The sequence below is a fragment of the Hylobates moloch genome, unplaced genomic scaffold, assembly GCF_009828535.3.
Source record: "Hylobates moloch isolate HMO894 unplaced genomic scaffold, HMol_V3 SCAFFOLD_1, whole genome shotgun sequence".
Taxonomy (NCBI): domain Eukaryota; kingdom Metazoa; phylum Chordata; class Mammalia; order Primates; family Hylobatidae; genus Hylobates; species Hylobates moloch.
In genome coordinates, this window is record NW_026652276.1 from 138,571,182 (window position 1) to 138,598,870 (window position 27,689).

Consider the following 27,689-nt stretch of genomic DNA (forward strand, 5'->3'; position numbering starts at 1 on the left):
CCTCATGCCAGCCCATGCCCTCATGCTTGTGTCGCCTCCAGGTCCGCAAAATTCTGGACCTGGTACAGAGCAAGGGCGAGGAGGTGTCCGAGTTCTTCCTCTACTTGCTCCAGCAACTCGCAGATGCTTACGTGGACCTCAGGCCTTGGCTGCTGGAGATCGGCTTCTCCCCTTCGCTGCTCACTCAGAGCAAAGTCGTGGTCAACACTGACCCAGGTAGGAGTCAGCCCCAGTGAGACCACAGGCACCAGTGCAAGCAGGGCCCTGGGGGGCTTGGTAATGGCTGGGCCAGCCCTAAGTGCCACCTCAGGAAGCAGGCCCAGGTGCTATTCTGATTTTAGAAAGGAACAGCTGAACCCTGTCTCCCAAGTGCAGCTCAGGTGGCTGCGATTGAACTGCCCACACCTGGGTGGTCTGCTTTATAGCGGGGCCTTTGGAACTGTGGGAATGGCCTCTGTTCTGACCCCTTGCTTTCTTCCTATTCTGACATATGTAGACATTTTAATGGTTGCACAAATTCAAGGTTGTATTTTTTTTCTTTTAAAAATATCTTTAGCTGGACATGGTAGCACATACCTGTAGTTCCAGCTACTCGGGAGGCTGAGGCAAGAGGACTGCTTGAGCCCCAGAGTCTAAGGCTGCAGCGAGCTCTGATTGTGTCCCTACACTCCAGCCTGGGTGACAGAGTGAGACCCTGTCTCTAAAAAAGGAAAGAAAAAAATAAAAAAGCCTTGCCAGGTGTGGTTCTAGGCAAAGTATTCTGTCACCGTTGAGTGCCAGTCCTTATTTCCAAACTAATGGGAGACCCCATTAGTTAATTGATTAGTTCAATAAGTATTTTTTGCCGTATCCACCACATGCGAAGACCTTACGCTCTGCTGGATGTCAGGGAGACAGTGGTGAGCAGACACAGGGTTCCTGCCCTCAGGGAGCTTCAAGTCTGCTGGAAGAGATCACCAGTCAGCAATCTCACAAATGTGTCCTTGCAAATGGCAGTCAGGACAGCGGCAGTCCAAGGCATGTGAGAACATATCATTAGGGCCAGGATCTGCTCTGGGGCAGGAGTCTTCTTTCCCTGCTTTTGAACTCTCCACTTTGAGACAGCTGTTGGTAACATACCAGCACCAAGGACCTAAATCCTGCCTTTTAAAGAATCCAATATGTTGTTGGAAACAGAAGCACAAGACAGGTGTGTGCTTAGGGGAAACAAGGCCAGCCGGCAGAGTGTCAGTGCTAGACTCTGGCTTCCACAGCCCCTGCAGGTGCCTGCCAGCCACTGCTAGCTTCTGACTCTGTCTGCTCCTTGCTATCTCCCCTTGTTTCCTTCCCCCATGAAAAAAAAGGAAAGTATTCCCATGAGGAATCATTCTTTCGAAAGACTTCTCTGTTGGTTCCGTTAGCCAGCTACTTTACTAGCTTTTAAAGTGTAATTCACTCTGCAAGCAGTCTCACACAAAAGACTAAATATTGTATGATGCTGCTTATATGAAATGTCCAGAAAAGGTAAATCTATAGACAAAGCAAATCAGTAGTTGCCTACAGCCCAGGGATTGGCTACAAATAGGCTCCAGAAAACTCTGGGAAGATGGTGGAGATGCTCTAGACCTGGACTGTGGTGAGGTTTGCACAACTTTGTAAACTTACTAAAAGTTATTGATGAATATATAACACTCCCTAACACTTTGGGAGGCCGAGGTGGGCAGATCGCTTGAGCCCAGGAGTTTGAGACCAGCCCGGGCAACATGGCGAGACCCCGTCTCTGCAAAAAACACAAAAATTAGTTGGGCCTAGTGGCATATGCCTGTGTCCCAGCTACTTGGGAGGCTGAGGTGGGAGGGTTGCTTGAGCCTGGGAGTTTGAGACTGCATGATTGGGCCACTGCACCCTAGCCTGAGTGACAGAGCAGGACCCTATCTCTAACAACAAAAAAGCAGTGTTGGTGGAGGAGGGCCAGCATGGCCATCTGGCCTGGCCCTCGAGTGCGAGGGGCTTCAGCGTTTAGCTGCAGTTCAGTGATGACACTGTGCAGAGGAATAAGGGTGGCCTGTCTCAGACACTGATCCCAGCTGAAGTCTGTCACCTTCTCTCTGGCAAATCTGAGGTCAAGCAGAGAGATCGAAGCCTGGGGCCCTCAAGGTCAGGAATGCTGGCTCTGTGACACTCTCTAGGTCCTGCATCTGAGGAGTGGCTGCACTGGCCTCAGGGTCCAGGTTGTGAATTTTGTTTATGCACTCGCCTCTCCTCTTTGAGACCTCCCTGTTTGATGCTGTTTCTGCCTCTCTCCTTCTCACCCTGCTGCTGTGCCCTGACACCCCTCCCTCCAGTGAGCAGGTACACCCAGCAGCTGCGACACCATCTGGGCAGTGACTCCAAGTTCGTGCTGTGCTATGCCCAGAAGGAGGAGCTGCTGCTGGAGGAGATCTACATGGACAGCATCATGGAGCTGGTTGGCTTCAGCAATGAGAGCCTGGGCAGCCTGGACAGCCTGGCCTGCCTCCTCGACCACACCACCGGCATCCTCAATGAGCAGGGTGAGACCATCTTCATCCTGGGCGATGCTGGGGTGGGCAAGTCCATGCTGCTGCAGCGGCTGCAGAGCCTCTGGGCCACAGGCCGGCTAGACGCAGGGGTCAAATTCTTCTTCCACTTTCGCTGCCGCATGTTCAGCTGCTTCAAGCAAAGTGACAGGCTGTGTCTGCAGGACCTGCTCTTCAAGCACTACTGCTACCCAGAGCGGGACCCTGAGGAGGTGTTTGCCTTCCTGCTGCGCTTCCCCCATGTGGCCCTCTTCACCTTCGACGGCCTGGACGAGCTGCACTCGGACTTGGACCTGAGCCGTGTGCCTGACAGCTCCTGCCCCTGGGAGCCTGCCCACCCCCTGGTCCTGCTGGCCAACCTGCTCAGCGGGAAGCTGCTCAAGGGGGCTAGCAAGCTGCTCACAGCCCGCACAGGCGTCGAGGTCCCATGCCAGTTCCTGCGGAAGAAGGTGCTTCTCCGGGGCTTCTCCCCCAGCCACCTGCGCGCCTATGCCAGGAGGATGTTCCCCCAGCGGGCTCTGCAGGACCGCCTGCTGAGCCAGCTGGAGGCCAACCCCAACCTCTGCAGCCTGTGCTCTGTGCCCCTCTTCTGCTGGATCATCTTCCGGTGCTTCCAGCACTTCTGTGCTGCCTTTGAAGGCTCACCACAGCTGCCCGACTGCACGATGACCCTGACGGACGTCTTCCTCCTGGTCACCGAGGTCCATCTGAACAGGATGCAGCCCAGCAGCCTGGTGCAGCGGAACACTCGCAGCCCAGTGGAGACCCTCCGCGCCGGCCGGGACACTCTGTGCTCGCTGGGGCAGGTGGCCCACCGGGGCATGGAGAAGAGCCTCTTTGTCTTCACCCAGGAGGAGGTGCAGGCCTCCGGGCTGCAGGAGGGAGACATGCAGCTGGGCTTCCTGCGAGCTTTGCCGGAGCTGGGCCCCGGGGGTGACCAGCAGTCCTATGAGTTTTTCCACCTTACCCTCCAGGCCTTCTTTACAGCCCTCTTCCTCGTGCTGGACGACAGGGTGGGCACTCAGGAGCTGCTCAGGTTTTTCCAGGAGTGGATGCCCCCTGGGGGGGCAGTGACTGCATCCTGCTATCCTCCCTTCCTCCCATTCCAGTGCCTGCGGGGCAGCGTTCTGGCGCGGGAAGACCTCTTCAAGAACAAGGATCACTTCCAGTTCACCAACCTCTTCCTGTGCGGGCTGTTGTCCAAAGCCAAACAGAAACTCCTGCGGCACCTGGTGCCCGCGGCAGCCCTGAGGAGGAAGCGCAAGGCCCTGTGGGCACACCTGTTTTCCAGCCTGCGGGGCTACCTGAAGAGCCTGCCCCGCGTTCAGGTCGAAAGCTTCAACCAGGTGCAGGCCATGCCCACGTTCATCTGGATGCTGCGCTGCATCTACGAGACACAGAGCCAGAAGGTGGGGCAGCTGGCGGCCAGGGGCATCTGTGCCAACTACCTCAAGCTGACCTACTGCAACGCCTGCTCTGCCGACTGCAGTGCCCTCTCCTTCGTCCTGTATCACTTCTCCAAGCGGCTGGCCCTAGACCTAGACAACAACAATCTCAACGACTATGGTGTGCGGGAGCTGCGGCCCTGCTTCAGCCGCCTCACTGTTCTCAGGTGAGGCTGCCAGGCAAGGGGAGCAGCAGGTGGGCCGGGTGGGCCAGGCTCGGGGGGCGCCAGGATTGGCATCATGGACCAGGATCCCCTAGGACTCATGACCATGGCCTTTGGAATGTCCAGACCTTTTCTCTCTCAGCAGGGCAGAGGGCAAGGTGCAAAGCTTCAAGGCAGGTGGACCTGGATCAGCCACAGCTGGGTGCCCTTGAACAAAGCGCTTAACTCTCAGAGCCTCCGTGCCCTCATCTGGAAAAAGAAGATGCTCATAATCCTATCAATTATGGCCACAAGGACCAATGTTAATTGAGAATGGGTGAAGTGCATTACAAATATTACCTAATGGAATGCTCTTTACAACCCTATAACTTAGGTACTGTTATTGTCTCTATTTTGGCAGATAAGGAAGTGGAGGCACAGAGAAGTTAATAGCTTGCTTTAGGTCACACAGCTCAGATATAGTAGTGCCAGAATGCATAAAGAACCTTCCTTTTAAGATTAATGTAAGGCTCCGAGATAGCCCTCGAAAAGTTTCTGGAATATGGGAGCTTTTATTACTGCAGAGAAAGCAGACCTTGTGCCAGTTGGCATTGGTGACTTTCTGTGATCAAAGCTAGCAGCCCTTCACACTGCTAGAGATCTCAGTTAAAATGCTGACTCGTGGTTGTTTTCCTGTTCCATAGTTTAGGGGAAACAGAGGCCAGTCTGTTTTCTTCTATTAGCATTTCCTATGTAAAATAAACCTTGTAAATCTCTACAGGGGGTTAAATTTGCCATTACTTAACTCATGCATTTCTAAAAAGCAGTAGGGATTTGGAACTGACTCCCAGTGCCTGTCACACCAGTGTCAGAGTGTAAATAATTGCATGGGGACATGGGGTGCCGGGGGCCGAAGGCTGCCCTAGCCTGGGAATTGGAAAACCTGGAGTCTGTTCTCTGTACTCTCAGCCAGTGACTCTCCCTCTGTAGCCCCAGGCAGTCTCACACTCAGTGCCACCCTCTGTCCATCTTTTTTTTTTTTCTCTCCCAGATGGCGTCCCGCTCTGTAGCCCAGGCTGGAGTGCAGTGGCGTGATCTCGGCTCACTGCAACCTCCGCCTCCGGGGTTCAAGCGATTCTTTTGCCTCAGCCTTCTGAATAGCTGGGATTACAGGCACACGCCACCATGTCCGGCTAACTTTTTTGTATTTTTAGTAGGACGGGGTTTCCCCATGTTGGCCAGGCTGGTCTCGAAATCCTGACCTCAGGTGATCCATCCGCCTCGGCCTTCCAAAGTGCTGGGGTTACAGGCACGAGCTGCCGCACCTGGCCCCTCTGTCCATCTTTTCAATGGGAAACTCCACACCAGGGTGGTGGCCCTGCCCTTCCTGCTGTCCCCAGGTGAAGCTTTCCTTCACACCAGTGCAAGAAAAAAACAGCTTGTAGAAAGGCAGAGGATATGGGTAGCCACGGGAAGCACACTCAGCTCTCTGGCTGCATCAGTTAGGATTAGTTTTAGTTGAGAGAGAAAACCCCAAATCTTGGTGACTTACAAGCTTATTTCTCTCATGTAAAAATCTAGAGGTAGGTAGTTCAGGAGTGGTATGGAGTCTCCATGACCCTCCGGAGCCCAGGCTCTCTTCTGCCCTCCTATTCTGCCATCCTCACTACCTGGCTTTCCCATCTTGGCCCAAGATGGGCTGCTCAAACTCCAGCCATCTAGTCGATGCTCTAGCTATCAGTAAGAAGGAAGGGTAAAGATTGAGGGCATGCCTCAATCTTTTAAGAACACTTCTTGGCTATTACTAATTATACTGCTGCTTAGATTTCAGAACTTAATGGTATGGGCAGAACTTAATCAGATGGGCCCAGCTAAAAGATGGGGGAATCTATTGCTAAGGAAGTATAGATATTGGGAATGTCTAGTAGCCTGTGCTGTCTTGGGCTGGCCATGCCATGTACATACACACTATTTCCCAGCACCAAGCTGGGGACTCTGAGGGGAAGGGTCCAGAGTGTCTGACTTGATCATTTTGATGTGGCCTAAAAATCATGCTTTTAATTGTTCAGCCTTTTACTTGTTATCAAGGTCAGCTTGTGGGTCTAATTGGGCCCAAGGCTTGTGTTTGTAAGTAAAGTTTTGTTGGGACACAGCCATACCCATTTATTTACTTACTGGCTGCGTCACACTACACAGTTGAGTAGTTGTGACAGAGACCACATGGCCCACCGAGCCTAAAATATTTGCTGTCCGACACTTTACAGAATGACGATGAGCAGTCTCCTTTGACAGTGGGACCCACAGCCTTTTCCAGTGACAAATCAGGGTTAGCCCATGTGTTTCTGGATGGGGGGAGGCTGTTGGCATTTGGGGTATAACAGTTCTTGTGAGACCTGTCCAGCATTTTGCAGGACACCTAACATCACTGGCCCTGCCCACAAGATGAGGGGCACTCCCTCCTCCAGTCACAACCACTAAAAGCAGCCCCTGATGTTTCCAAACCCATGCCCTCCACCATATGAGAACCAGGTACAGGGTCTGGCTGACACATAGGTCACACGCAAAGGGTGGATGTCAGAGGTGGCTGGCCTCACATGTCCTCCCTGTGTCCCTCATGGTCATGTGAGGAGCCAAGGGCTGTGCTGCAGCCTCGCTCATGGACTGGTGCAGGATAGGTCTGGCGGCCCCACATTGGCCAGGCTTTGTAAGGGGCTATTTGGCTGATTGCTGCGGCCATTCTCCGGGGGCGTCTATACCTGAGAAAACTCCAGGGCCTGAAGGCTTCTGGATCTTTGTAAGATTAATGATCCTTCATAATGAGTGCCTGCCCTGACTCATAATTTTTTTGCTCTTTTGTTTCAGACTCAGCGTAAACCAGATCACTGACAGTGGGGTAAAGGTGCTAAGCGAAGAGCTGACCAAATACAAAATTGTGACATACTTGGGGTATGTCTTTCTCCTGAACACTGGGCCAACTACCTAGTAATAATACAGAGCTGCAGGGAATTCACATTCCTGTAGGTCCCTGGATGATCGGCACGGATGGCCCAGGGCTGGGAAGAGCGCTGGCCCAGGAGTTGAGAGTCCTGGGTTCTCTTTGTGGCTCGGCCAGTCATGATGTCTTGCTGAGCCTCAGCCTCCTCACCTGTAAAACTGTGATCCCAGTATAGGCAAGTAGGCTTACAACTTGTTATTGGGGAATGCAACGAGAATATAAGGGGATATATTTAATAAATGCTAGAATCCTGTTTACATATTAGTCTGGACTATTTTGGGTCCATAATCCCTCATCCAGAGCCTTTGGGGCAAGACCTGAATGGGGAGTCTGAGTGCATGCTATGGCATGACGTGGTCACAGGGGTCTAAGGCAGTGCTCCATTTTCAAACACTTTCATATTTCTCCTGCAGAATGTATGAAACAGTCAAACCAAGTGTGGTAAGAAAGACTATAAATAGCTCCACATCAGTTGCCAAAAGAATTGTGAGAAACTTTGGGCATTCAGAGCCTTTGAGGGTTTGGAGTCTGAGAGAAGGGATTGCGAGCCAGCCCCACACCACTGTTGGCTCTGCAAGCTGGAGCAGTTGTTCAGTTTCTTGGGGCCTCAGTGGCCTTCGATGTTAATGAGGACATGACTCAAACGACCCCGGGCCACACTCGGCTCCTGGCCTCTGTGTGGCTGTGGAACCTTGGAAGCCTGAGCTTAGCTGCCTTTCAACTTCCATCTGCTGTATTATTGAATTGGCATTGAGCAGTGAGATGGCTGAAAGGTAGACATCGAGAAGTTTCAATATGCAGAATCTTTTCTTCTCAAGATGCTGAATGTAATCTTAGTTGTAAATACCCATCACCTGCCAGTCACCGAGCACTCATGCACCAGGGCTTTGCGTTATGTCCTAAGATCCTCATAACCACCCTGCAAGGGGGCTATCATCATTACCCCTGTATTACAGATGGAGAAACTGAGGCACAGAGAGGTGAGGTGACTTGTCTCAGGCCATAAAGCTGGGGAAAGTAGTGGAGCTGGTTTTGAACCTGGGCTGTGAGACCTCAGAGCCCTAAACTCTGGTGCCTGTGTGTTCCCCTTTCAACCCAGACTTTGGAAATCAGTAGACAGCATATGCTTCAAAAAACAGGGGCTATTAAAATGACATCAGGAGCCAGAAAGTCTCATGGCTGTGCTTTCTCTTGAAGTTTATACAACAACCAGATCACCGATGTCGGAGCCAGGTACGTCACCAAAATCCTGGATGAATGCAAAGGCCTCACGCATCTTAAGTAAGTGGGGTAGGCACCGGGTTCCTTAGTATCTTCTCTTGGTCGCCCCCTTCTGTTGTTCAAAGATTAAATGTAACAGTAAAGAGCTTTCATCCTAAAGCCTTCCACTTGTCCCAGGGCCATGTTGGTCGAGTATAGATACCTCTGTGTGATCTGTGAGGCTTGGATTCTGGAAGGGCCACCTGTCGTTGGTAGGGGGAAAGGTTGGCATTTTGATTTCATTAACTACTAGCCTGAAGAAAGGACTAACTCTCACCCTTTCTGGTGGTCTTTTTGCCCCAAGGGAGTTTCCTGTCTGGTTGCAAGGAAGAGCTTGGGCCCTTGCCCTGCTGTAGATGTGCCCTGCGCAGGGGATGACAGTGTGCCAGGCTTGGAGCCTCTAGTCCTGCCCTGACAGTGGCCACATACCTTGACCCTTGGCAGTCAAAGTGGGACCTCCCAGGTCTCCCGAGGGAAGTCAGTGATGCTGCTGAGGTCACTTAGAGGACCCCAGGGAGGGCTCAGGTCCCTGAGTTTCTGCAGAGACTGTGGGCCATCTCCTGGAGAGGAACCCTGACTGACTGTCCTCAGGGCTTCAGGTCCCTCCCTGACAGGAGGCCCAGGGCATGGCTCTTGTGGATCCCAGAAGAAAGTGTACAGTTCCCAAGATGGGGCTGGAAGGGGCTCTGTGCTGGGGAGGAGGGTGACCCACATTGGAGCCCCTGCATAGCTGGAGGCTGACTGTACATGACTCTCTCTGCAGACTGGGAAAAAACAAAATAACGAGTGAAGGAGGGAAGTGTCTCGCCCTGGCTGTGAAGAACAGCAAATCAATCTCTGACGTTGGGTGAGTAGAAGGGGACGGATGTATGTGGTACAACCTGCTGTGTGTGGGGGGGGCCTCGGCTGTTCTTTTCATACATCAGTACACCAGAAGGACCGCTGGGGCTCGCTGTCAGGGAGAGATAGTGGAGAGCTTTCACCATGCTGCAAAACTGAAACCGTGCCCATTAAGCAATAACTCCCCGGTCCCCCTCTCCCCTGCCCCTTGCAGCCACCCTTCTACTCTACGGTTTTGACTACTTTACCTCATATAAGTGGAATCATACAGTATTTGCCTTTTGGGGATGGCTGATTTCACTAGCATCATGTCCTCAAGTTTCATCCACATGGAAGCATGGGACAGGATTTCTATTTTTTTTTTTTTTTTTTTTTTTGACAGACTCTCGCTCTGTTGCCCGGGCTGGAGTGCAGCGGCATGATCTCGGCTCACTGCAACCTCTGCCTTCTGGGTTCAAGCGATTCTCCCGCCTCAGCCACATGAGTAGCTGGGATTACAGGCACCCGCCACCGATCCCGGCTAATTTTTGTATTTTTAGTAGAGGCGGGGTTTCACCATGTTGGCCACGCTGGTCTCAAACTTCTGACCTCAAATGATCCACCCACCTCGGTCTCCCAAAGTGTTGGGATTATAGGCGTGAGCCACCATGCCCAGCCAGGATTTCCTTCTTTTTTAAGGCTGAGTAATACTCCATTGCATGGCTATGCCACATTTTGTTTACTCATTCATCCAAGAACAGACACTGGCTTGCTTCTATGCTTTGGCTATTGTGAATAATGCTGCTGTGCACATGGGCATACAAATATCTCTTCAAGGACTGCCTTCAATTCTTTTGGGTATATATCCAGCAGTGGGATTGCTGGATCACATGGTAATTTTTAATTTTTTGAAGAATCATCATACTGTTTCCACAGCACTAGCACCATTTTATGTTCCCACCAACAGTGCATTCCAGTTTCTCCACATCCTTGCCAACACTTGCTATTTTCTCTTTTTGATAGTACCCATCCTAATGACTGTGAGGTACTGTCTCATTGTGGTTTTGATTCTTGAGGCTTTTTAAAGATTTTTGGATCATTATAATTTTTATTGGATTATAAAAGGAACACAGGTAATTTTATTTGGAAACTGAAAAATAATAAAAATTATCTTCTCAGAAAATAATTCTCGTTAACATTTAAGCTCAGTTAAGCTCTCTCACTTTCTCTTCTTCTCTCTCTTTGTACTACTTTTAAAAAATATAGTAGGGGTGAGACTATATGTATCTATACTATAGTAGGGGTGAGACTATATGTATCCTTCCTTTTTCACTTAATCTCATGCCTTGAGTAGCTTTCCACTTTATTAAAAATGTGATGCCATTCAATTGTATAGTAAATACATATATGTAAGCAAAACACTGAAAACTCTTATTCTGGGTTCCAGCAAGCCATACCTGGAATGGTGTAAGCAGGTAGTTTGCTTGGTGTGAACGTGTTGTTGAGGCAGCCGCCATTGTGTTGTGAGTGGGCCCCACGAAGTTGCTTTGTTGTGTGTAGACAGTGTGTGCTGATCCTATTAGGAACAGCCAATGCTTTGTGTGAGCCACACACTGTTCTAAGTGCTTTGCATCTGTTAACTCAATGAATCCTCACAACAACTCCATGACGGAATGCTCTAATTATCCCGATTTTATAGATGGGGCAACTGAGGTCTAAGAGACTACCTAATTTCCCAAAGTTCACACAGGTAGCAGATGGCAGAGCCAGGTCAGGAGTCCACCATCTTACCATGCAGACTGTTTTGGCCAGAGCCTCTCCGGATCTGCTGTAGGGGACAGAATACAGCTTTATCGCCGCACCTCTCCACCAAGATGGCCACAGCCACACAGCTTGGTTGGGTAACGTCCTCTTTATGTGACAGGAACATTGCTGATAGGGTTTCTGAAGGTACTTCCTGCTCTTTGTCTCCTGGAAGACTGTGTCTTCAGAAATGTCTCTGACCCTGCCCAGAGTTGAACGGATGCTGGGAACCCAGCACCTGCACACGGCCTTCCCTCCAGGACTCTGCGGACCTCTGTGCTCCACAGGAGACATGCAGGTGCTTTCTCTCGTAAGCTCAGGCTCCTGGGCTGACAGCTCTCCGAAGCTCACAGTGAGGCTCGGTCTCTAACTGTGCCACTTGCCAATGGCCTCTGTTCACAAGGCTTCCCCTGCTCGTCCATCTTGCATCACCCCTTGAATTTGAAATCCAGAGCAGCCCACTCGGAGGCCAGTGCGAGGAATTAGTGTCCAGGCCACAGATCCAGGGACTGGGCACAAACATCTGCCTGCTGAGTAGGAACTGAGCTGTGGCCATTGGCAAAAAAGGAGGGGTGAGCGTGGCTGTTTCTGGGGGAGCTAACATTCACTATCTTGTCTCCTCCCTCAGGATGTGGGGCAATCAAGTTGGGGATGAAGGAGCAAAAGCCTTCGCGGAGGCTCTGCGGAACCACCCCAGCTTGACCACCCTGAGGTAACTGTGGCCCTGCTGTCTCCAGGGGCCAACCTGGTCCCTCCTAGCCGCTCTACGTTTGCCGGGGAAGGGTGATTCGTGCTCCTAATAGAAGAGGGATTTGCATGTGTGATTTTCCTTACTCTTGTCAAACCTTTCTTTGATGCATAAGAGGCCATCTAGTAAAGCACATTCTTCTTCTTTTTTTTACCTTTAAGTTCTGGGATACATGTAGAGGATGTGCAGGTTTGTTACACAGGCAAACATGGGCCATGGTGATTTGCTGCACCTGTCAACCTGTCATCCAGGTTTTAAGCCCTGCGTGCATTAGGTATTTGTCCTAATGCTCGCCTTCCCCTTGCCCCCCGCTCCCCAACAGGCCCCGGTGTGTGTTGTTCCCTGTGTCCCTGTGTTCTCATTGTTCAACTCCCACTTATGAGTGAGAACATGCAGTGTTCGGTTTTTTGTTCCTGTGTTAGTTTGCTGAGAATGATGGCTTCCAGCTTCATCCATGAGCCAGCAAAGGACATGATCTCATTATTTTTTTATGGCTGCATAGTATTCCATGGTGTATATGTGCCACATTTTCTTCATCCAGTCTATCATTGATGGGCATTTGGGTTGGTTCCAAGTCTTTGCTATTGTAAATAGTGCTGCAGTAAACATACATGTGCATGTGTCTTTATAGGAGAATGATTTATAATCCTTTGGGCAGATACCCAGTAATGGGATTGCTGGGTCAAATGGTATTTCTGGTTCTAGATCCTTGAGGAATCACCTTAAGTGTTTATTCAGCTCAGTGAATTCTGCATGTGTCCCACACCAGCCAACCACCACCCCCATCAAGACAGAGGACATTTCCAGCTCCTCAGCCATCCCTGCATGTCCCTTGCTGGTAGAGGGAGGGTTTCCTAAGTGCAGATGAAACTTAATAAGATGCTGGCCAGCAGGTTCCTGCCCCTCCTTGTCCTCACGATGATGCTGGAAAAGAGGGACTCTTCCGCTCTATAAACGGGGATGCTCCTACCCAGCCCCTGCTTAGGCTGCTGGCCAAATCTTGGGGCGTTGGTATGTCCAAGGCTCTGCTGCTGTCCTTCCTACCACTGAAAAAGAGTCCAAGAAGGTGGGGACAGTAGCAGAAGAGACTTTGCCAGGTCTCGCAGATGGGGTACCTTGATGGGACCAGCTTTTGGAAGGACAGCTTGCCAGGCCTCCACAGCCTCCTGCCCATGTGCGGAAACCTGAGGCGCCGACCCCAGCCCTCCGTTGTGTGAGCAGGCCGTGCTGATGGCCCGTTTCCCGTCCGGCCTGCCCTTGTGCTCTCTGTGTGGGCTCTGGGGCAGCAACGCCTGGGCACTGCTGCTGCAGCTGAGCACTTCTGCATCCTGCCCCGAGTGAGCCTGGGCTGGGGCCATGGCCAGGCAGAGGCTTCCCAGCTGTTCTGATGTTGAAGCTAAGATTGAATGTAGATGTGTCTTTAATAATTCACCCCAAGCGTGTTCCTTCCTAGTCTTGCATCCAACGGCGTCTCCACAGAAGGAGGAAAGAGCCTGGCGAGGGCCCTGCAGCAGAACACGTCTCTAGAAATACTGTGGTAATAGCTCGAGTCATTTCATTTGTTTGTTTGTTTTTCTGAGATAGGGTCTCGCTTTGTTGTCCAGGCTTGAGTGCATTGGCGTGATCTCGGCTCACTGCAGCCTCGACCTCCCAGGCTCATTCAAACCTCCCGCCTTGGCCTCCCGAGTCCTGAGACTATAGGCACGCACCACCATGCCCAGTTAATTTAAAAATTTTTTGTAGAGATGGGGTTTTGCTATGTTACCTAGGCTGGTCTTGAACTCCTGGGGTCAAGCATTTCTCCCGCCTGGCCTCTCAAAGCCCTGGGATTGCAGGTGTGAGCCACTGCACCTGGCACAGAGTCATTTTGGAGGGTTTAGGTCCCAGGAATTATTCCAGGGGCTGCACATGGCCTGGAATCTTAACGGAAAAGGTGTCTCCTAATTGGAAAGGCTCTAGGCCTTTCAGTTAAGTTGATAATTTCCTCCTGGAGAAGAGAATAGCCACTTCCACAAGCATAAACAGGTACAGGAGGGGGAAGTGGGCTCCAGGAGCCTGGGACTGAGGCCTTGGCCTTCTAGGCCCCAGGAGAACCAGAAGGCTGGCCATGCAAGCTATCTAGGTATCCTTGGATACCTTCAGATGTGCTTAGCAGAGGCCAACTTCCATGCACTTGGCTCAAAATTTTCTACCTTCCTCCTCTTCACCTGCCTTCCCCCAGGCAGCCTCCTCCTTCCCCAGGTCTTCACATCAGGGTTTGGCCTTTATGCTCCATCCAGCTCACCTGTCACTTGTCACCTGAAGCCCACAATCCTCGCTCCCTCTCTGCACTCCAGGGCACTTACTAAGTGGATGTGGCCTCCTGAGGGTGTTTTTTGTTGGTGTTCCCTTTTTTATGGCCACTTAATGTTTTATTTTGCTTTATTTGTATTTTATTTACATCTCTGTATCATAAATTCCATACAGGTGGCTGGGAGCAGTGACTCACATCTGTAATCCCAGTACTTTGGAAGGCTGAGGTGGGAGGATAGCTTGAGGCCAAGAGTTCGAGACTAGCCTGGGCAATATAGCGAGACCCTCTATCTACAAAAAGAAAAAAAAATTCCTTACAGGTTAGCTGAGGGAGTTGTATTACACCCCTCCCTATCATCTACTCAGAGCCCAGTGCTCATTTGATCTTGCTAAATTAGTTACTGAGAATAATGACAATATCATCTTCATGAGAGAGTTTTGACATTAGGCCTGCTGTCCAGTAAGTGCATTTTAAATTCTTTCCCCTCAACAAATCATTTAACATTTTGAAAAGTAGTATATGTTTTTTGGAAAAAATGTAAGACACTAAAGGAGGACACGAAAGTACCTCCTAAAGTTCCTCCTAAAAGGAGGAAGTGAAAGTACCTCCCTTCGTGTTTTCCAAAATAACTTTTCCTTTCTAGCCTTTTGTTCTATATATGTTCAAAGATATGCAAAATAGAATAGCATTCAACCAGTGGCTCTAAAAATATTGTAATCACGGATTACACATATTTCACATGTCTCCTTTAGGGTTTCTCAATCTTGATGCTGTTGACATTTTGGTCCAAGTGATTCTTTATTATGGTAGGGCTGTCCTGTGCATCATAGGAGGTTTAGCAGCATCTCTGCCCTGTACCTCCCAGGGGAGAGGATCAAAAATGCCTCCGGACATGGCCAGGTGCCCCATGGAGAGTGAAATCACATGGACAGCAGTAATGTCAACACCTAGAAGCCCTCAAGTGCTGACTGCATGCCGTGTGTTATTCTACACTTTTTCCCTGTGTTAACTCACTCAACCTCACAACCACTCTATATGATCTGTACTGTTAACGTTCACCAGTGAGAAAACTCAGACCCAAAGAACTTAAGCCTGTTGCCTGAGGTCACCCTGCTGGTGGGTGATACAAACCTGCCCAGGCTGAGTCTGGAGCAGGTGTCAATGCTGTGTTCTTCTCCCTCCTCATTCTACCTCATTCTCCCTATAAGCTGCACAACATCTCGTTGAATACATACCACAACGTATTTCATCAGTTGTTTCTGATTTAAATTTGTTCAGATTTTACATTAGGATAATACCACAATGCATGCTGCAATGTATAAAGCTTTGTGTGTATGTCCTTGCACACTGTAGGGTAAATTTCTAGAAGTCTAATTGTCTTAAAATGAAACACATTTAAAATTTGGACAGGCACATCCAAACTGCCCTTCAAGGAATGATTTTTTTAAAATGTTCTTTCTGTTCTATTCTTCTGCCTAATGATTCTTTCGTCCACTGGCACAAGTGGGTCCTACCCTGTTTACACTGAGGAGCTTTGGTGCTTTATCCAGACCACTTCTGGTTCTAAGGACCATTGAGAGACTTCCTGAACTTTCAGTCACTTAACTTGGGTCCCTCACAAGTTAACTGAGAGCAAAGTACTGAATGCATTTTAATGTGCAGTCAGTGGCTGTTTCAGGTCTTCAAACTAACTTGGATAACACACTGTCAGTGGTGTTCAAGGGACCTTGGGACTAGAGGAGAACTGAGAAGCAGGCATTGGCCCTTTGTTTTCCATGGGCCCCCATCTTCCATGAAATCTGAGGGCTCAGCAAAGGTTGGGAGGGAGGGTGGGCTCCTCTACAGGTAGCCGGGCTAAGAAATAGGAGCCCGGGTACAGGATTTGCATTAGAAATGAGTCCCATTGACCTTCTGTGGGGCTGACAGGCTGGGCTTGGAGCCTGGCTGTTTTCTGGGTTCTCAGCAAGTGATCATCTGCGTAGCTGGAGAGCCTTGGGCTGAGTTCCCGCTCCTGTGAACTCTAAAACAATGTCTGCCAAGTAGGCTCTCTTGAGTAAATACTTCCTTTTTTTTCCTTAGGCTGACCCAAAATGAACTCAACGATGAAGTGGCAGAGAGTTTGGCAGAAATGTTGAAAGTCAACCAGACGTTAAAGCATTTATGGTAAACTCAGAGAACCTTAGAATTTCAGACTGTGCTACTCTTCAAAAGTATTTTTTGAGATAAAATTTACATACTGTAAAATTCACTCTCTTAAAGTATACCATTCAGAGGTTTTTAGTGCAACCATCACCACCTAATTCTAGAACATTTTCACTCCTCCTCCCCACTCCAAAAAGCCCCGGTATCCATTAAGCAGTCACTCCCTATCCTTCTCCTTCCCAGACCCTGGCAACCACTAATCTGCTTTCTGTCTCTATGGATTTGCCTACTTGGGGCATTTCATATAAATGGAATCAAGCAATATGTGACCTTTTGTCTCTGTGTTCTAGCATGTTTCATTCCTTTTAATGGCTAAATGATAATTCACTCTAAGGAAATTTTGTAGTTTATTAATCAGTTGATGGGACATTTGGGTTGTTTCTACTTTTTGACTATTATGCATAATGCTACTGTGAACACTCCTGTTCATGCTTTTGGGTGAACATATGTTTTCATCTCTTTGGGGAATATACCTGGGAATAGAATTTCTGGGTCATATGGCAATTCTGTAACTTTTTGAGGAGCCACCAAACTGTTTTCTAAAGTGGATGTACTATTTTACATTCTCACCAACAATGTATGTAGGTTCCAATTTCTCCACATCCTCACCAACATTTGTTATTGTCCATCTTTTAAAATCTAGTTATACTACTGGATGTGAAGTAATATTGTGGTTTTGATTTGCATTTCCCTGGTGACAACAATGTTGAATGTCTTTTTATGTGCCTACTGGGAGTCTGTATAGCTTCTTTGGAGAAATGTCTCCATATCCTTTGCCCATTTTAAAATTGGGTTTGTCTTCTAATGCTGAGTTATAGGGGTTCTGTATATATTCTGGGTGCTAGACCTTTACTAGATGCAGGTTTTGCAAGTACTTTCTTTCTTTGGAGTTTTTCCTCTTTCTTGATAGTGACCTTTGAAGGACAAAAGTTTTTAATTTTTGTTTTTTTGTTTTTTTTTTGAGATGGAGTCTTGCTCTTGTCACCCAGGCAGGAGTGCAATGGCATGATCTCAGCTCTCTGCAACCTCTACCTCCTGGGTTCAAGCGATTCTTCTGCCTCAGCCTCCTGAGTAGTTGGGATTACAGGCATGAGCCACCATACCTGTCTCATTTTGTATTTTTAGTAGAGATGGGGTTTCATCATTTAGGCCCAGGCTGGTCTTGAACTCCTGACCTCAGGTGATCTGCCTGCCTCGGCCTCCCAAAGTGCTGGGATTACAGGCGAAAAGCCACTGCACCCGGCCAATAGTTTTTAATTTTGATGAAGTCCAATTTATCTATTTTTTTCTTTGGTTGCTTGTACTTTCAGTGTCTTATCTAAGAAATGATTGCCTAATCCAAGATCACAAAGATCTCCACTTTTTTCTGTTAAGTGTTATAGTTGTTTCCCCTCACACATAGGTCTGCAATCCATTTTGAGTTAATTTTTGTATAGTGTAAAGTGAGGGTTAACCTCATTCTCTTGCACGTGGATATCCAGCTGTCCCAGCAGCACCACGTGTTGAACAGATTATCTTTTCCTATTGAATGGCTTTGACACCCTTGTCAAAAATCAATTGACCATAAACGTATGGGTTTATTTCTGAATTCTCTGTTCTGGTCCATTGATTTATATGTCTCTCCTATGCCAGGACCATTGCTGTAGCTTTGTAGTACATTTTGAAATCAGGAGGTGTGAGTTCTACTTTGTTCTTCTTTCTCAAGATTGTTTAGACCATTCTGGGTTCTTTGCATTTCTTATGAATTCAGACTCGCCTTGTCAATTTCTGCAAAAAGACTAGACTCTGCTACATATTGTTTTTTCTTTGCTTTTTAGCCTGCATAATTATTTGATCCCATTCCCTAAGTGCAGGCCAGCCTCTCCAGGGAGAGCAGAGCTAGGACAGGGCCAGAAAGAGAGTCTTGGCCGCTTTGTGCAATCCCAACCTGCACTGGCCCTAGTGAAGCCAGCCCAAGTGGGTGGATATGCCTGGACACTGCAGGCTTTTTAGGGGCATTAGGTGCTCTCCTTCCTGGCCTCCTGCCACATCTTGGTTGGAGGCTGCCTTCCCTGCCTTCAAAAAAGCCTAAGTGGTGACTAGAAAACAGCAGAGTGTAACTGAATACAGAACTCGGTGCCCACTTCTTGGTTCTATTTTTGTCCCTTTTGAAAGGGAAGGTCATCACCTCTGCCACTGAACCCAGGGGCCCTAGCCCTTGTGAGGTGTGGCTGGGAGCACCAGGTCCTGGCTGCAGCCCAGCCACCAGTGGTCCTGTGTGCTTGGGCAGTAACAGTGACAAGAGCTCCCTTCCCCTGGACACTGTACCTAATACAAACCCTCCTCTTGAAATCTCACACACCCAGTGGATGGGGGGCACTGTTATAGTTATTCTCATTTTACAGATGACACAACTGAGGCACAGACAGATACGTTTATTTCTTCAAGGTTCTGTAGCTGAAAAGTGGGGAGTTAGGGTTTAAGAGGAGCTGCAACCGCTCTGCAATACTGCCTCTCACGAGGGAGTCCTCTTCACTCATGACAGCATAGGGCCCTCGTCTTCCTGGTAAGGGCTTCCTTCTTGGGTCAGTGCCAGGATTTCTAAGGGTCAGGTTTAGCAGGAGCCTATTCTACAAACAGCCAGGAGCAGGGAATGACTCTGTGATGAAGTGGAGACACCACAGCCTCTTGATGCATTTATTTCCTGGTTGGGATAGAAGCATAGCTGCCCAAGGGAGCATTTCAGGAGAGGCCTGGCTTCCTAGCGATAGCTGAAAACTTTGTTTCATTTGAATCACTGCTACCCAGAACAATGGGGTGCATTCTCAGAGGCTCCATTATTAAAGCTTTTCCACTGAGCCCCATGAGAACTATTCATGATAACTATTTCATGGCAGCATAACTGTTTCTCCTCCCTCCCTCTTGCATGTTGGTAGCCTCTTAACTTTAAAACCTGCCTTGCCTTTCTCTAGCTACCTGGAAAGAGACGTCAGACTTCCTGTCCCATGATGTGTTTCTTAGAATTTGTTGTTCAGATTGGTGGTCTCCCAAATACATATATATATATATTTTGAAATGGAGTCTCACTCTGTCACCCAGGCTGGAGTGCAGTGGCACGATCTTGGCTCACTGCAACCTCCACCTCCCGGTTCAAGCAATTCTCCTGCCTCAGTCTCCCAAGTGGCTGGGAGTACAGGCACACACCACCATGCCCAGCTAATTTTTTTGTATTTTTAACAGAGACGGGTTGTCCAGGATGGTTTCGATATCCTGACCTCGTGATCCACCCACCTCGGCCTCCTCAAGTGCTGGGATTACAGGCGTGAGCCATGGCATCCAGCCCCAAATATTTTGATTATGCACCTCTGCAATGAAAAATGCAAACACATACATCTGTTCATGTATTACATTATGTTCACTATAAAAACAAACAGAAAATTTTAAAAATGTCAAGCTATCCTTTACTGTAGTGGATCTTATCTAGACACTTTTAGCCAGATACAAAGTCACATGGACTCAGTTCTTCCCCTGACCAACTTGTCTCTTATCCCAAAACACCCTTGCAACTCCCTTACGAAGGGGTCAAATTTGATCCAGTATTACGGATTTTATACAAGTTATGTTCTTCTTTCAGGCTTATCCAGAATCAGATCACGGCTAAGGGGACTGCCCAGCTGGCAGATGCATTACAGAGCAACACTGGCATAACAGAGATTTGGTAAGATCCCAGCGTTTGTCGCAGTAGTAACACCAGTGACTGTTTACTCACCACCACTGACTACATGCAAGGCACAGTGCAGGGTGGTTTCTGTTTATTCCTCCAGCAGCCCTGCACAGTAGTGGTATTACCTGTTTGACAGATGTAGACAGAGGCCTAGACCAGTGAAATAAGGTTGCCCAAGGTCACTACGAGAGAAGCTAGAATTCAGTCCAGAATGCCTGATTCCATAGTCTGTGCTCTCCTGCCTTGGGCCCCCACCCTCGTCTACCTTCATTGGGTGGGATGGGGGAAGTGGCCAATGAAATGATTTCCTAGTGGAAGTAAATCCCCCTGGGACTCAGCAATTGAGAGGTGAATGTGTTGGCCAGGAGTTTGGAGCTTGTTCTTCCCCTTTTCTGGGCTCCGTGAGACATTTCCAGGCTGACTTGAACTGACTTATGCTCTTTGTCTACTTTTTTCTGCTTTGAGAACTTCCTTATGCTAATAGAAGAAAAAAAGTTTGCTTTACTGTGACATTGAGCGCCATGCCACTTCTTTCTTGCCTCCCATAAGGCACAGACACTCCCCACTCAGCAGCTCCCTTAACAACTTAATTGCCTGGGTGACATGGGACTGGGTGGATGCTGGGAGAGGGGCCTTGTATTAATCTGTTCTCATGCTGCTGATAAAGACATACCCGAGACTGGGTAATTTATAAAAGTGAGAGGATTAATTGACTCACAGTTCCACATGATGGAGAGGCCTTACAATCCAATGGCAGAAGGCGACTGAAGAGCAAAGTCACATCTTACATGGCAGCAGGCAAGAGAGCTTGTGCAGGGGAACTCTACTTTATAAAACCATCAGACCTCATGAGACTTATTCACTACCATGAGAACAGTAGGTGGGAAACTGCCCCCATGATTCAGTTATCTCCACCTGGCCTGTCCTTCATACGTGGGGATTATTACAATTGAAGGTGAGATTTGGGTGGGGACACAACCAAACCATATTAGGCCTGTAGCGCATGCATGGTGTGTCCAATAGAAACAACGGTCGCCATGCTCGTGCACCTGCTTCATGCCAGGCACTGTGTTAGGGGCTGGGGATGCGGCAATTAATGTGACTAAAGTGCTGGCTGACCCAAGCTGAGCATGGAGGGCCCAGGATACCTCAACCCAGACTCGTAAATGCTCTGGAAACTTGTTTTGAACCTCAGAGCCTGAGACAGCCCTTCCCAATGTGAAGCTTCAACCCACGTGGAGACTGGCAGAGGGCAGAGCCAGTTTCCAGTGAGAACACAGGAGCTCCTGAGCCCCCTGTGGCTTCTCTAAGCTCTAAGGGGCAGTCTCACCATGGACCCAAACCCTTGGCTCAGGTGCCCATTCCTCATTAACTATGTCCTCCTTTCATGACTGGGGAGAATTTCATAGTCAATTAAAACAAAAAAACCAAAAAAAACAAAAAACAGCTCCTTGGCCAGCACAGGCTCCTCATACAGTGTTTTTTAAACTTTGCTTTAGAACTTGTTTGGAACTTGTCATAAAATCAGATCAGTTTGAGGAGTTGCAACCAACAATATTTAAAAAGAAAACAGAACAGAAATATCAGGATGCAATGTGCATGGTATGGAAGTATCATTTCATTCATCTTAGTTCATGCTTGCATGTGAGTGGGTGTGTGTTTGCGTAAGTGTTGGTTCACAACGTAAAACATAATTCTTATTTGGGGTTGTAGACAAAAGGTTTTTTTTTTTTTTTGAAAAACACTGTTGGCTAGGCATGGTGGCTCATGCCCATAATACCAGCGCTTTGGGAGGCCGAGATGGGCAGATCTCGAGCACAGGAGTTTGAGACCAGCCTGGGCAACATGCAAAACCCCGTCACTACAAAAATTAGCCCGACATGGTGCTATGCGCCTGTAGTCCCAGCTACTCAGGAAGCTGATGTGGGAGGATGTATGCATGGGAGGTCAAGGCTGCAGTGAGCCAGGATCATGCCACTGCAATCCAGCCTGGGTGCCAGAGACCCTGTCTCAAAAAACAAAAAAGAAAGAAAAACACTGTCATAGAGAATAGAGCCCAGATCTAACCAGACACCTGTGGCCTGTGTGCCTGCGATGCCCAGCCTGCCCAGCAGCCTGGGAAGCACTGGAGGGCACTGGAACTGTTTGCATGGGTCTTTGCCCTCAAGCCGCTCCATTTCTGCTGATTCTTATGTTTTGAGGACAGCAGGCAGAGGGGGAGAGGAAGGAGACTGCCGGACTACAGAACAGTTTGCAGAGCACAGTTGGCTTCCACTTTTCTCTGTAGCTGGTCAGGCGGGTAGTAAAGACCTACAGTTCCTTTAATTCTGTCAAGTTTCAAAATCTGCATTGCTTCCCTCTTGAGGGTCACCATTCCTACACAAGGAACCATTTGAGTAGGGCCAGGAGCCTTCAGCTTCAAGGCCTGCACTTGTGTCAGGGTGGAGAGGGGAACTGGCCACCAATTCAGAGAAGGCAGGACAGGCGGCATGGGTGCTGGTCTTGGGAGTGTCTTCACTTAGGTCCCTGGCTTGTTCTGGGAGCCTCCAAAGCATACTCCTCTGTGTGTGACTTCAGGGGACTGGGCTCTGAGAAGGCCGTGGCTTTGTTGGCCCTGCCAGGGACTGCCACACCAGGCGACAGGGTTGTGGTTGAGCTGGCCGGGGAGCCAGGTTCAGGGAGCAGCTCTGCTTGGAGCCAACACTTACAGAGTGAGCGTTCTCCTTGGACATGTTATCTGTACTGACACTTATTTCTACCTCATTCCTTTCTGAAAATAACTTGGAAGTCTGAAGTCCCTTGATGAGTTCTGTCTTTAAGAGCAGAAATTAGAGGTAAACAATGAACACTGTAAATTACAGAAATGTATCCCACTCCAATATAACAGCTTTCTGTGAGGCTGTCTCCTCCAGACTGTGGCTCTGGGAGGGTGGGGCGTGAGTCAAGGTCGTGGCTATGGTCCTAGGGACTAGTGCTGTGTCTTCATTTATTCCTTGAATAACGAAATGCTTCAGCATCAGGGACTGTGCTAGCACCAAAAATCCAGTGGTGAACATGGCTTCATGGGTTCACTGTCTAGAAAGGGAGATGCACATTAACGAAAAAATCATTTGCGTAATTATTTAATTACAACTGTGATGGGTACTATCACAAAGGGGAAGGCCAAGAGGGAACCTGATTTAGATGAGGTTGCAGGGAAGGCCTCTCTGAGGAAGCAGCACTTACACTAAGCCATGAAGGATGAATAGGAGCTAGTCAGCTGAGGTGAGTATTCCATGTAGGGAACAGCATGTGCAAAGGGTCTGGGGCAGGAGGGAGTGTGGTGTCCTGGAAGAACTGCCAGAAGCTGCTGTGCCCCGGGGTTCAGACAGTGTGGAAGAGGGGACTACAGGAGGCTGAGGAGATAGGCAGGGACTGGACCATAAAAGATCTGTGGGTCATGATGCACGTTTTGGTCTTTATCCTAAAAGTGATGGAAAGTCAGTGAACAGTTTGAAGCAGGAGAGGAATGTGATCAGATCTGTATTGCAAAAAGACCAATTCTTGGCTCTTCTAGGAAATTGGACTGGAGAAGGCCACAGTACGTGGAAATGACCTGTCAGTAGGACATTGTACTGATCCAGGGAAGAGATATGGATGCTCAGACCAAGATGTTCGGCCGAAGATATAGAGAGGTTCCAGGGAGGCATTCTAGATTCTTAGGAATTAGGAGAGAACTTTGTGATACAAGGAACATGGGGATGAGAAGGAAGGTGTCCAGGTTGACCCCCAGGTTACTAACCTGCACAGCAGGATGAGAGTGGTCCATTCACTAAGCCAGGGGACCCTAGGAGGTGTGGCTACTTTGAGGTGTGGGGGAGAGGTCCAACTGAGGATGCCAAGCAGGTAACTGCCTCCACGGACATATAAACAAGGCCGTGGCATTGATGAGATCGGGTGGGGAAAAGGGCTTAGCCCCAAGCTTGGAGGAAATCTCAGATGTAGAGGTCACATGGAGGAGAATATAGGAAAGGAAATGGAGGTAGAGTGCTCAGATGCAGGAGAAAAATCAGGGCATATAACCAAGCCAAGGGTAGGGAGTGCTTCAAGAAGGAGGGAGAGGAGAGGTCAGGACAGCCAAAATCCTGTGAGGGCCAAGAAAGAGACAAGACCTGGAAAATGTCATTAAATTCAGGCTTATGGAGGCTACAGGTGACCTTAGTGAGACCCAGTGAACACAGGGATGGCAGCTGGAGAGGATCCATGCTAATATGAAGGAACTATCTGAAAAGGGTATGTTCCTTAATTTCAGGGATACATGTGTATTGTGTGATACACGAGTGTGTACTATGAACACACCTTGGGAAGGAGTGTGCAAGGGTCCTTAACATTTTACCTGTGTACTTTTGTCTTCCTCCTTTTCAACAGCCTAAATGGAAACCTGATAAAACCAGAGGAGGCCAAAGTCTATGAAGATGAGAAGCGGATTATCTGTTTCTGAGAGGATGCTTTCCTGTGCATGGGGTTTTTGCCCTGAAGCCTCAGTAGCAAATGCCACTCTGGGCAGTCTTTCTTTTGTGTCAGTGTCTTAAAGAGACCGGCAGAGGCGGGACTATCAGGAGTCCACTGCCTCCATGATGCAAGCCAGCTTCCTGTGCAGAAGGTCTGGTCGGCAAACTCCCTAAGTACCTGCTACAATTCTGCAGAAAAAAGAATGTGTCTTGTGAGCTGTTGTAGTTACAGTAAATACACTGTGAAGAAACTTTATTGCCTATTATAATTATTTTTATCTGAAGCTACAGGAATAAAGCTGTGAGCCAAACAGAGGCGGCCAGCCTCAGCTCATTCTAACACCTGCCATGGGGACCAACGGGAGCGAGTTGGTCACCGCTGTTTTCATTGAAGAGTTGAGGATGTGGCACAAAGTTGGAGCCAAGCTTCTTGAATAAAACGTGTTTGATGGATTAGTATTATAACTGAAATATTTTCTTCCTTCTCAGCACTTTCCCATGTATTGATACTGGTCCCACTTCACAGCTGGAGATACCAGGGTATGTGCAGTGTGGGATTTGACTCCTCCAAGGTTTTGTGGAAAGTTAATGTCAAGGAAAGGATGCACCACAGCCTTTTAATTTTAATCCTGGAGTCTCACTGTCTGCTGGCAAAGATAGAGAATGCCCTCGGCTCTTAGCTGGTCTAAGAATGACGATGCCTTCAAAATGCTGCTTCCACTCAGGGCTTCTCTGCTAGGCTACCCTCCTCTGGAAGGCTGAGTACCATGGGCTACGGTGTCTGGCCTCGGGAAGAAGTGATTCTGTCCCCCTAAAGAAACGGCATGGCTTGCCTTTGTGGCCCTGGCATCCAAATGGCTGCTTTTGTCTCCCATACCTCATGAAGAGGGGAAGTCTCTTCCTGCCTCCCGAGCGGTTGAAGGGTGACTAAACTGGTGCCAAGAGTCAGGGGATCGGCTGGGAACTGGGCCAGCAGAGCATGTTGGACACCCCCCACCATGGTGGGCTTGTGGTGGCTGCTCCATGAGGGTGGGGGTGATATTACTAGATCACTTGTCCTCTTGCAAGCTCATTTGTTAATAAAATACTGAAAACACTCTTACGGGTTGAGTCGGGAGTTTTTGAAGGGACTTGGCCTGGTAAGCACTCTGACTCCTGAACCCCATCCTGACTCACTCCACAGCGGGGAAGGGGCTCTGGAGTGATGTGCTGTGAGGAGAGCCTGATGAAGGCCAGGGGCGTCACCAGTTTGATCCTTCACAGGCCTCTCTGCCTACCAAGGGACAGGAAGAGGCTGCGGCAGCCTCTGAGGTCTCTCCATCTGGCCTCTGAATCTCTTCAGGTGGCTTCTCAGAGGAAATAACTTGTGAGTAGGGGGTGGCTGGTGCCAGGACAGGCCAAGTGAGCCAAAGTTCATGCCTTCATCACCATGCCATGGTAAAGCCCACAGGCCAGGTTCGACGTCCGCTACCTTTCTCGGCTGTTCACTGCTGAGTGGTGGACCCAGATAGGCCCATGGCAAGAAGCACCGAGCTGCCAGGGGCAGCACGTGACAGGGGAAGGCATGCAGGTCCTCCAACGGTCCACCTCTGAGTTCTCAGAGTCCAAGCCTGGCTTTGTAGAGCAGCCTGTTAGGAAAGGGACCGTTGCGGGGGAAATCCTGTATGGTTAAGCAACTACGAGGCGGCAGTTCCCTTAAAGGCTCGATTTTGGTGGTTCCTACGAGGTCCCTCCCAACCCCAGACCTGAGTATTCACCTAATAATCACCCCAAGGCAGCAACTCTCTCCTTACTGCAGAATCTGGGCAGCAAATATGCCCAGAAAGAACAAGGGAATGAGCATGGCCCACTGAAGGCCAAAGGGGGAGTGCCACAGACCTCAGACTCGCCAAGTCTTAACACGAAGTTCGCTTCTCAGCAGACAAAATTCACATTTTATTAAACTGCTAAAACTAAACCCTTCAGAGTCTAAAATTTACTCAGAAACTACCAAATGTTATTGCTTTTAGAGACTATCAAAATTAAAACTGCCGCCTCTAGGGAATTAGAATTTGTATGGTATTGACTTAAATTCTATTTGGAAATACTCTGATCTTCCAGATGGCAAGTGGTAGATTTTCTATTCCTCCTGTAAAACTGAGACCAGGCTCCTAATTTGATGGAAAGGTTCTCTTATTAGAAACAAGTGAGCTTCTGAGCAGAAACATGGAGACTTCCTAATCAAGAAAAAGACAATTGGAAAAAAAAAAAGTTCTGTAAACGAGGGCTATGTCTCCTTCTTTCCACAGGACGTCTTGATTGATTTTGGGAAAGAAGCTACAGCTCCCGTATTTCATACCTGCACTTGTGTCACGTCCATGCTGACATGGGACTTCTTTAAAAAGCCATGTGGAGCCACTGTGTGGTCATGTGGTATTAGCTCTCTGGAGCACCCTAGCTGTGTGGCTTTGGAGCAGTCTAAGACGGCCAGAATCTTGATTTCCTCCTTGAAAAAACGGAGAGAATCTGACTCAAAAGGTTGTTGAGAGGATTAAATGCGTCATGGAAAGTAGCTGGCACAAAGCCTGGCACAGGGTCCTTCCTGCTCAACGTATGGCTGTTACTATCAAGCCAGCGGGTCTCATTTCCACTCACCGTGGGACTCCCAAGTTGTCCTCTTCTCACTCGTAGGCTCAGGGAACTGTCCAACAAAGTCCAATACAGGACTAGGAGTTCTCAAAGTAAAACCCCAAAATATTCAACATCAAGCTTCCTGCAATATCCTACCTTTGTCAGTGAAAAGCATAGCTGTTAGTTTTCATTATTATTACCAAAGACCATACTGCCATTTAAGTGTCAACTCACTGAACATAGGGGGCACCTGTGTCTTCACTGCACAGAAGAACAGAGCAGGAGCTGGCACCACCCTACAGAGCCAGGCCCATGAGGCTTTGCCAAGCGGGAAAGCGCTTTCTGCTCATCCATATTTTGGTTCACTTCCAGGTGGACCACAGGTCTGTTTCCAGTAACCAATTGCTTACTTACAAGAAAAAAACCTTGCTCTAGAGCTGAAAGGCAAGACCATGACCATTAACCCCGGATCATGAAGAAGAATTTTAATGAAAGTAGAATGGCATTGTGAGGAGGCTGACTCATGTTACCAGGGGACATCCCAGCACTACTCTCTGAACCTTAAAATGGAACGTACTGCACCCAAGACCAGCTTAAGACTCTTAGAGACATTAAGTACTGAAAAGGTTATATGCCCCTCT

At 48.7% G+C, this 27,689-nt stretch overlaps 1 protein-coding gene across 2 annotated transcripts in view; it reads left to right on the top strand.

Annotated features, from left to right (window-relative positions):
• The window catches only part of NOD1 (nucleotide binding oligomerization domain containing 1), a 55,105-nt gene extending 29,369 nt beyond the window's left edge, over positions 1–25,736 (top strand). Inside the window, exons 5-14 of one of the 2 annotated variants that reach the window (XM_032758408.2) lie at positions 42–216; positions 2,325–4,149; positions 6,988–7,071; positions 8,318–8,401; positions 9,144–9,227; positions 11,631–11,714; positions 13,204–13,287; positions 16,123–16,206; positions 19,859–19,942; positions 24,356–25,736. In XM_032758408.2, coding sequence (XP_032614299.1) covers positions 42–216; positions 2,325–4,149; positions 6,988–7,071; positions 8,318–8,401; positions 9,144–9,227; positions 11,631–11,714; positions 13,204–13,287; positions 16,123–16,206; positions 19,859–19,942; positions 24,356–24,428 — 2,661 coding nt within the window. In that variant the 3' untranslated portion in view covers positions 24,429–25,736. The remainder of the gene's footprint in view (positions 1–41; positions 217–2,324; positions 4,150–6,987; positions 7,072–8,317; positions 8,402–9,143; positions 9,228–11,630; positions 11,715–13,203; positions 13,288–16,122; positions 16,207–19,858; positions 19,943–24,355) is intronic. The other variant, XM_032758409.2, reaches the window with a different exon arrangement.
• The last annotated feature ends 1,953 nt before the right edge of the window (positions 25,737–27,689 follow it).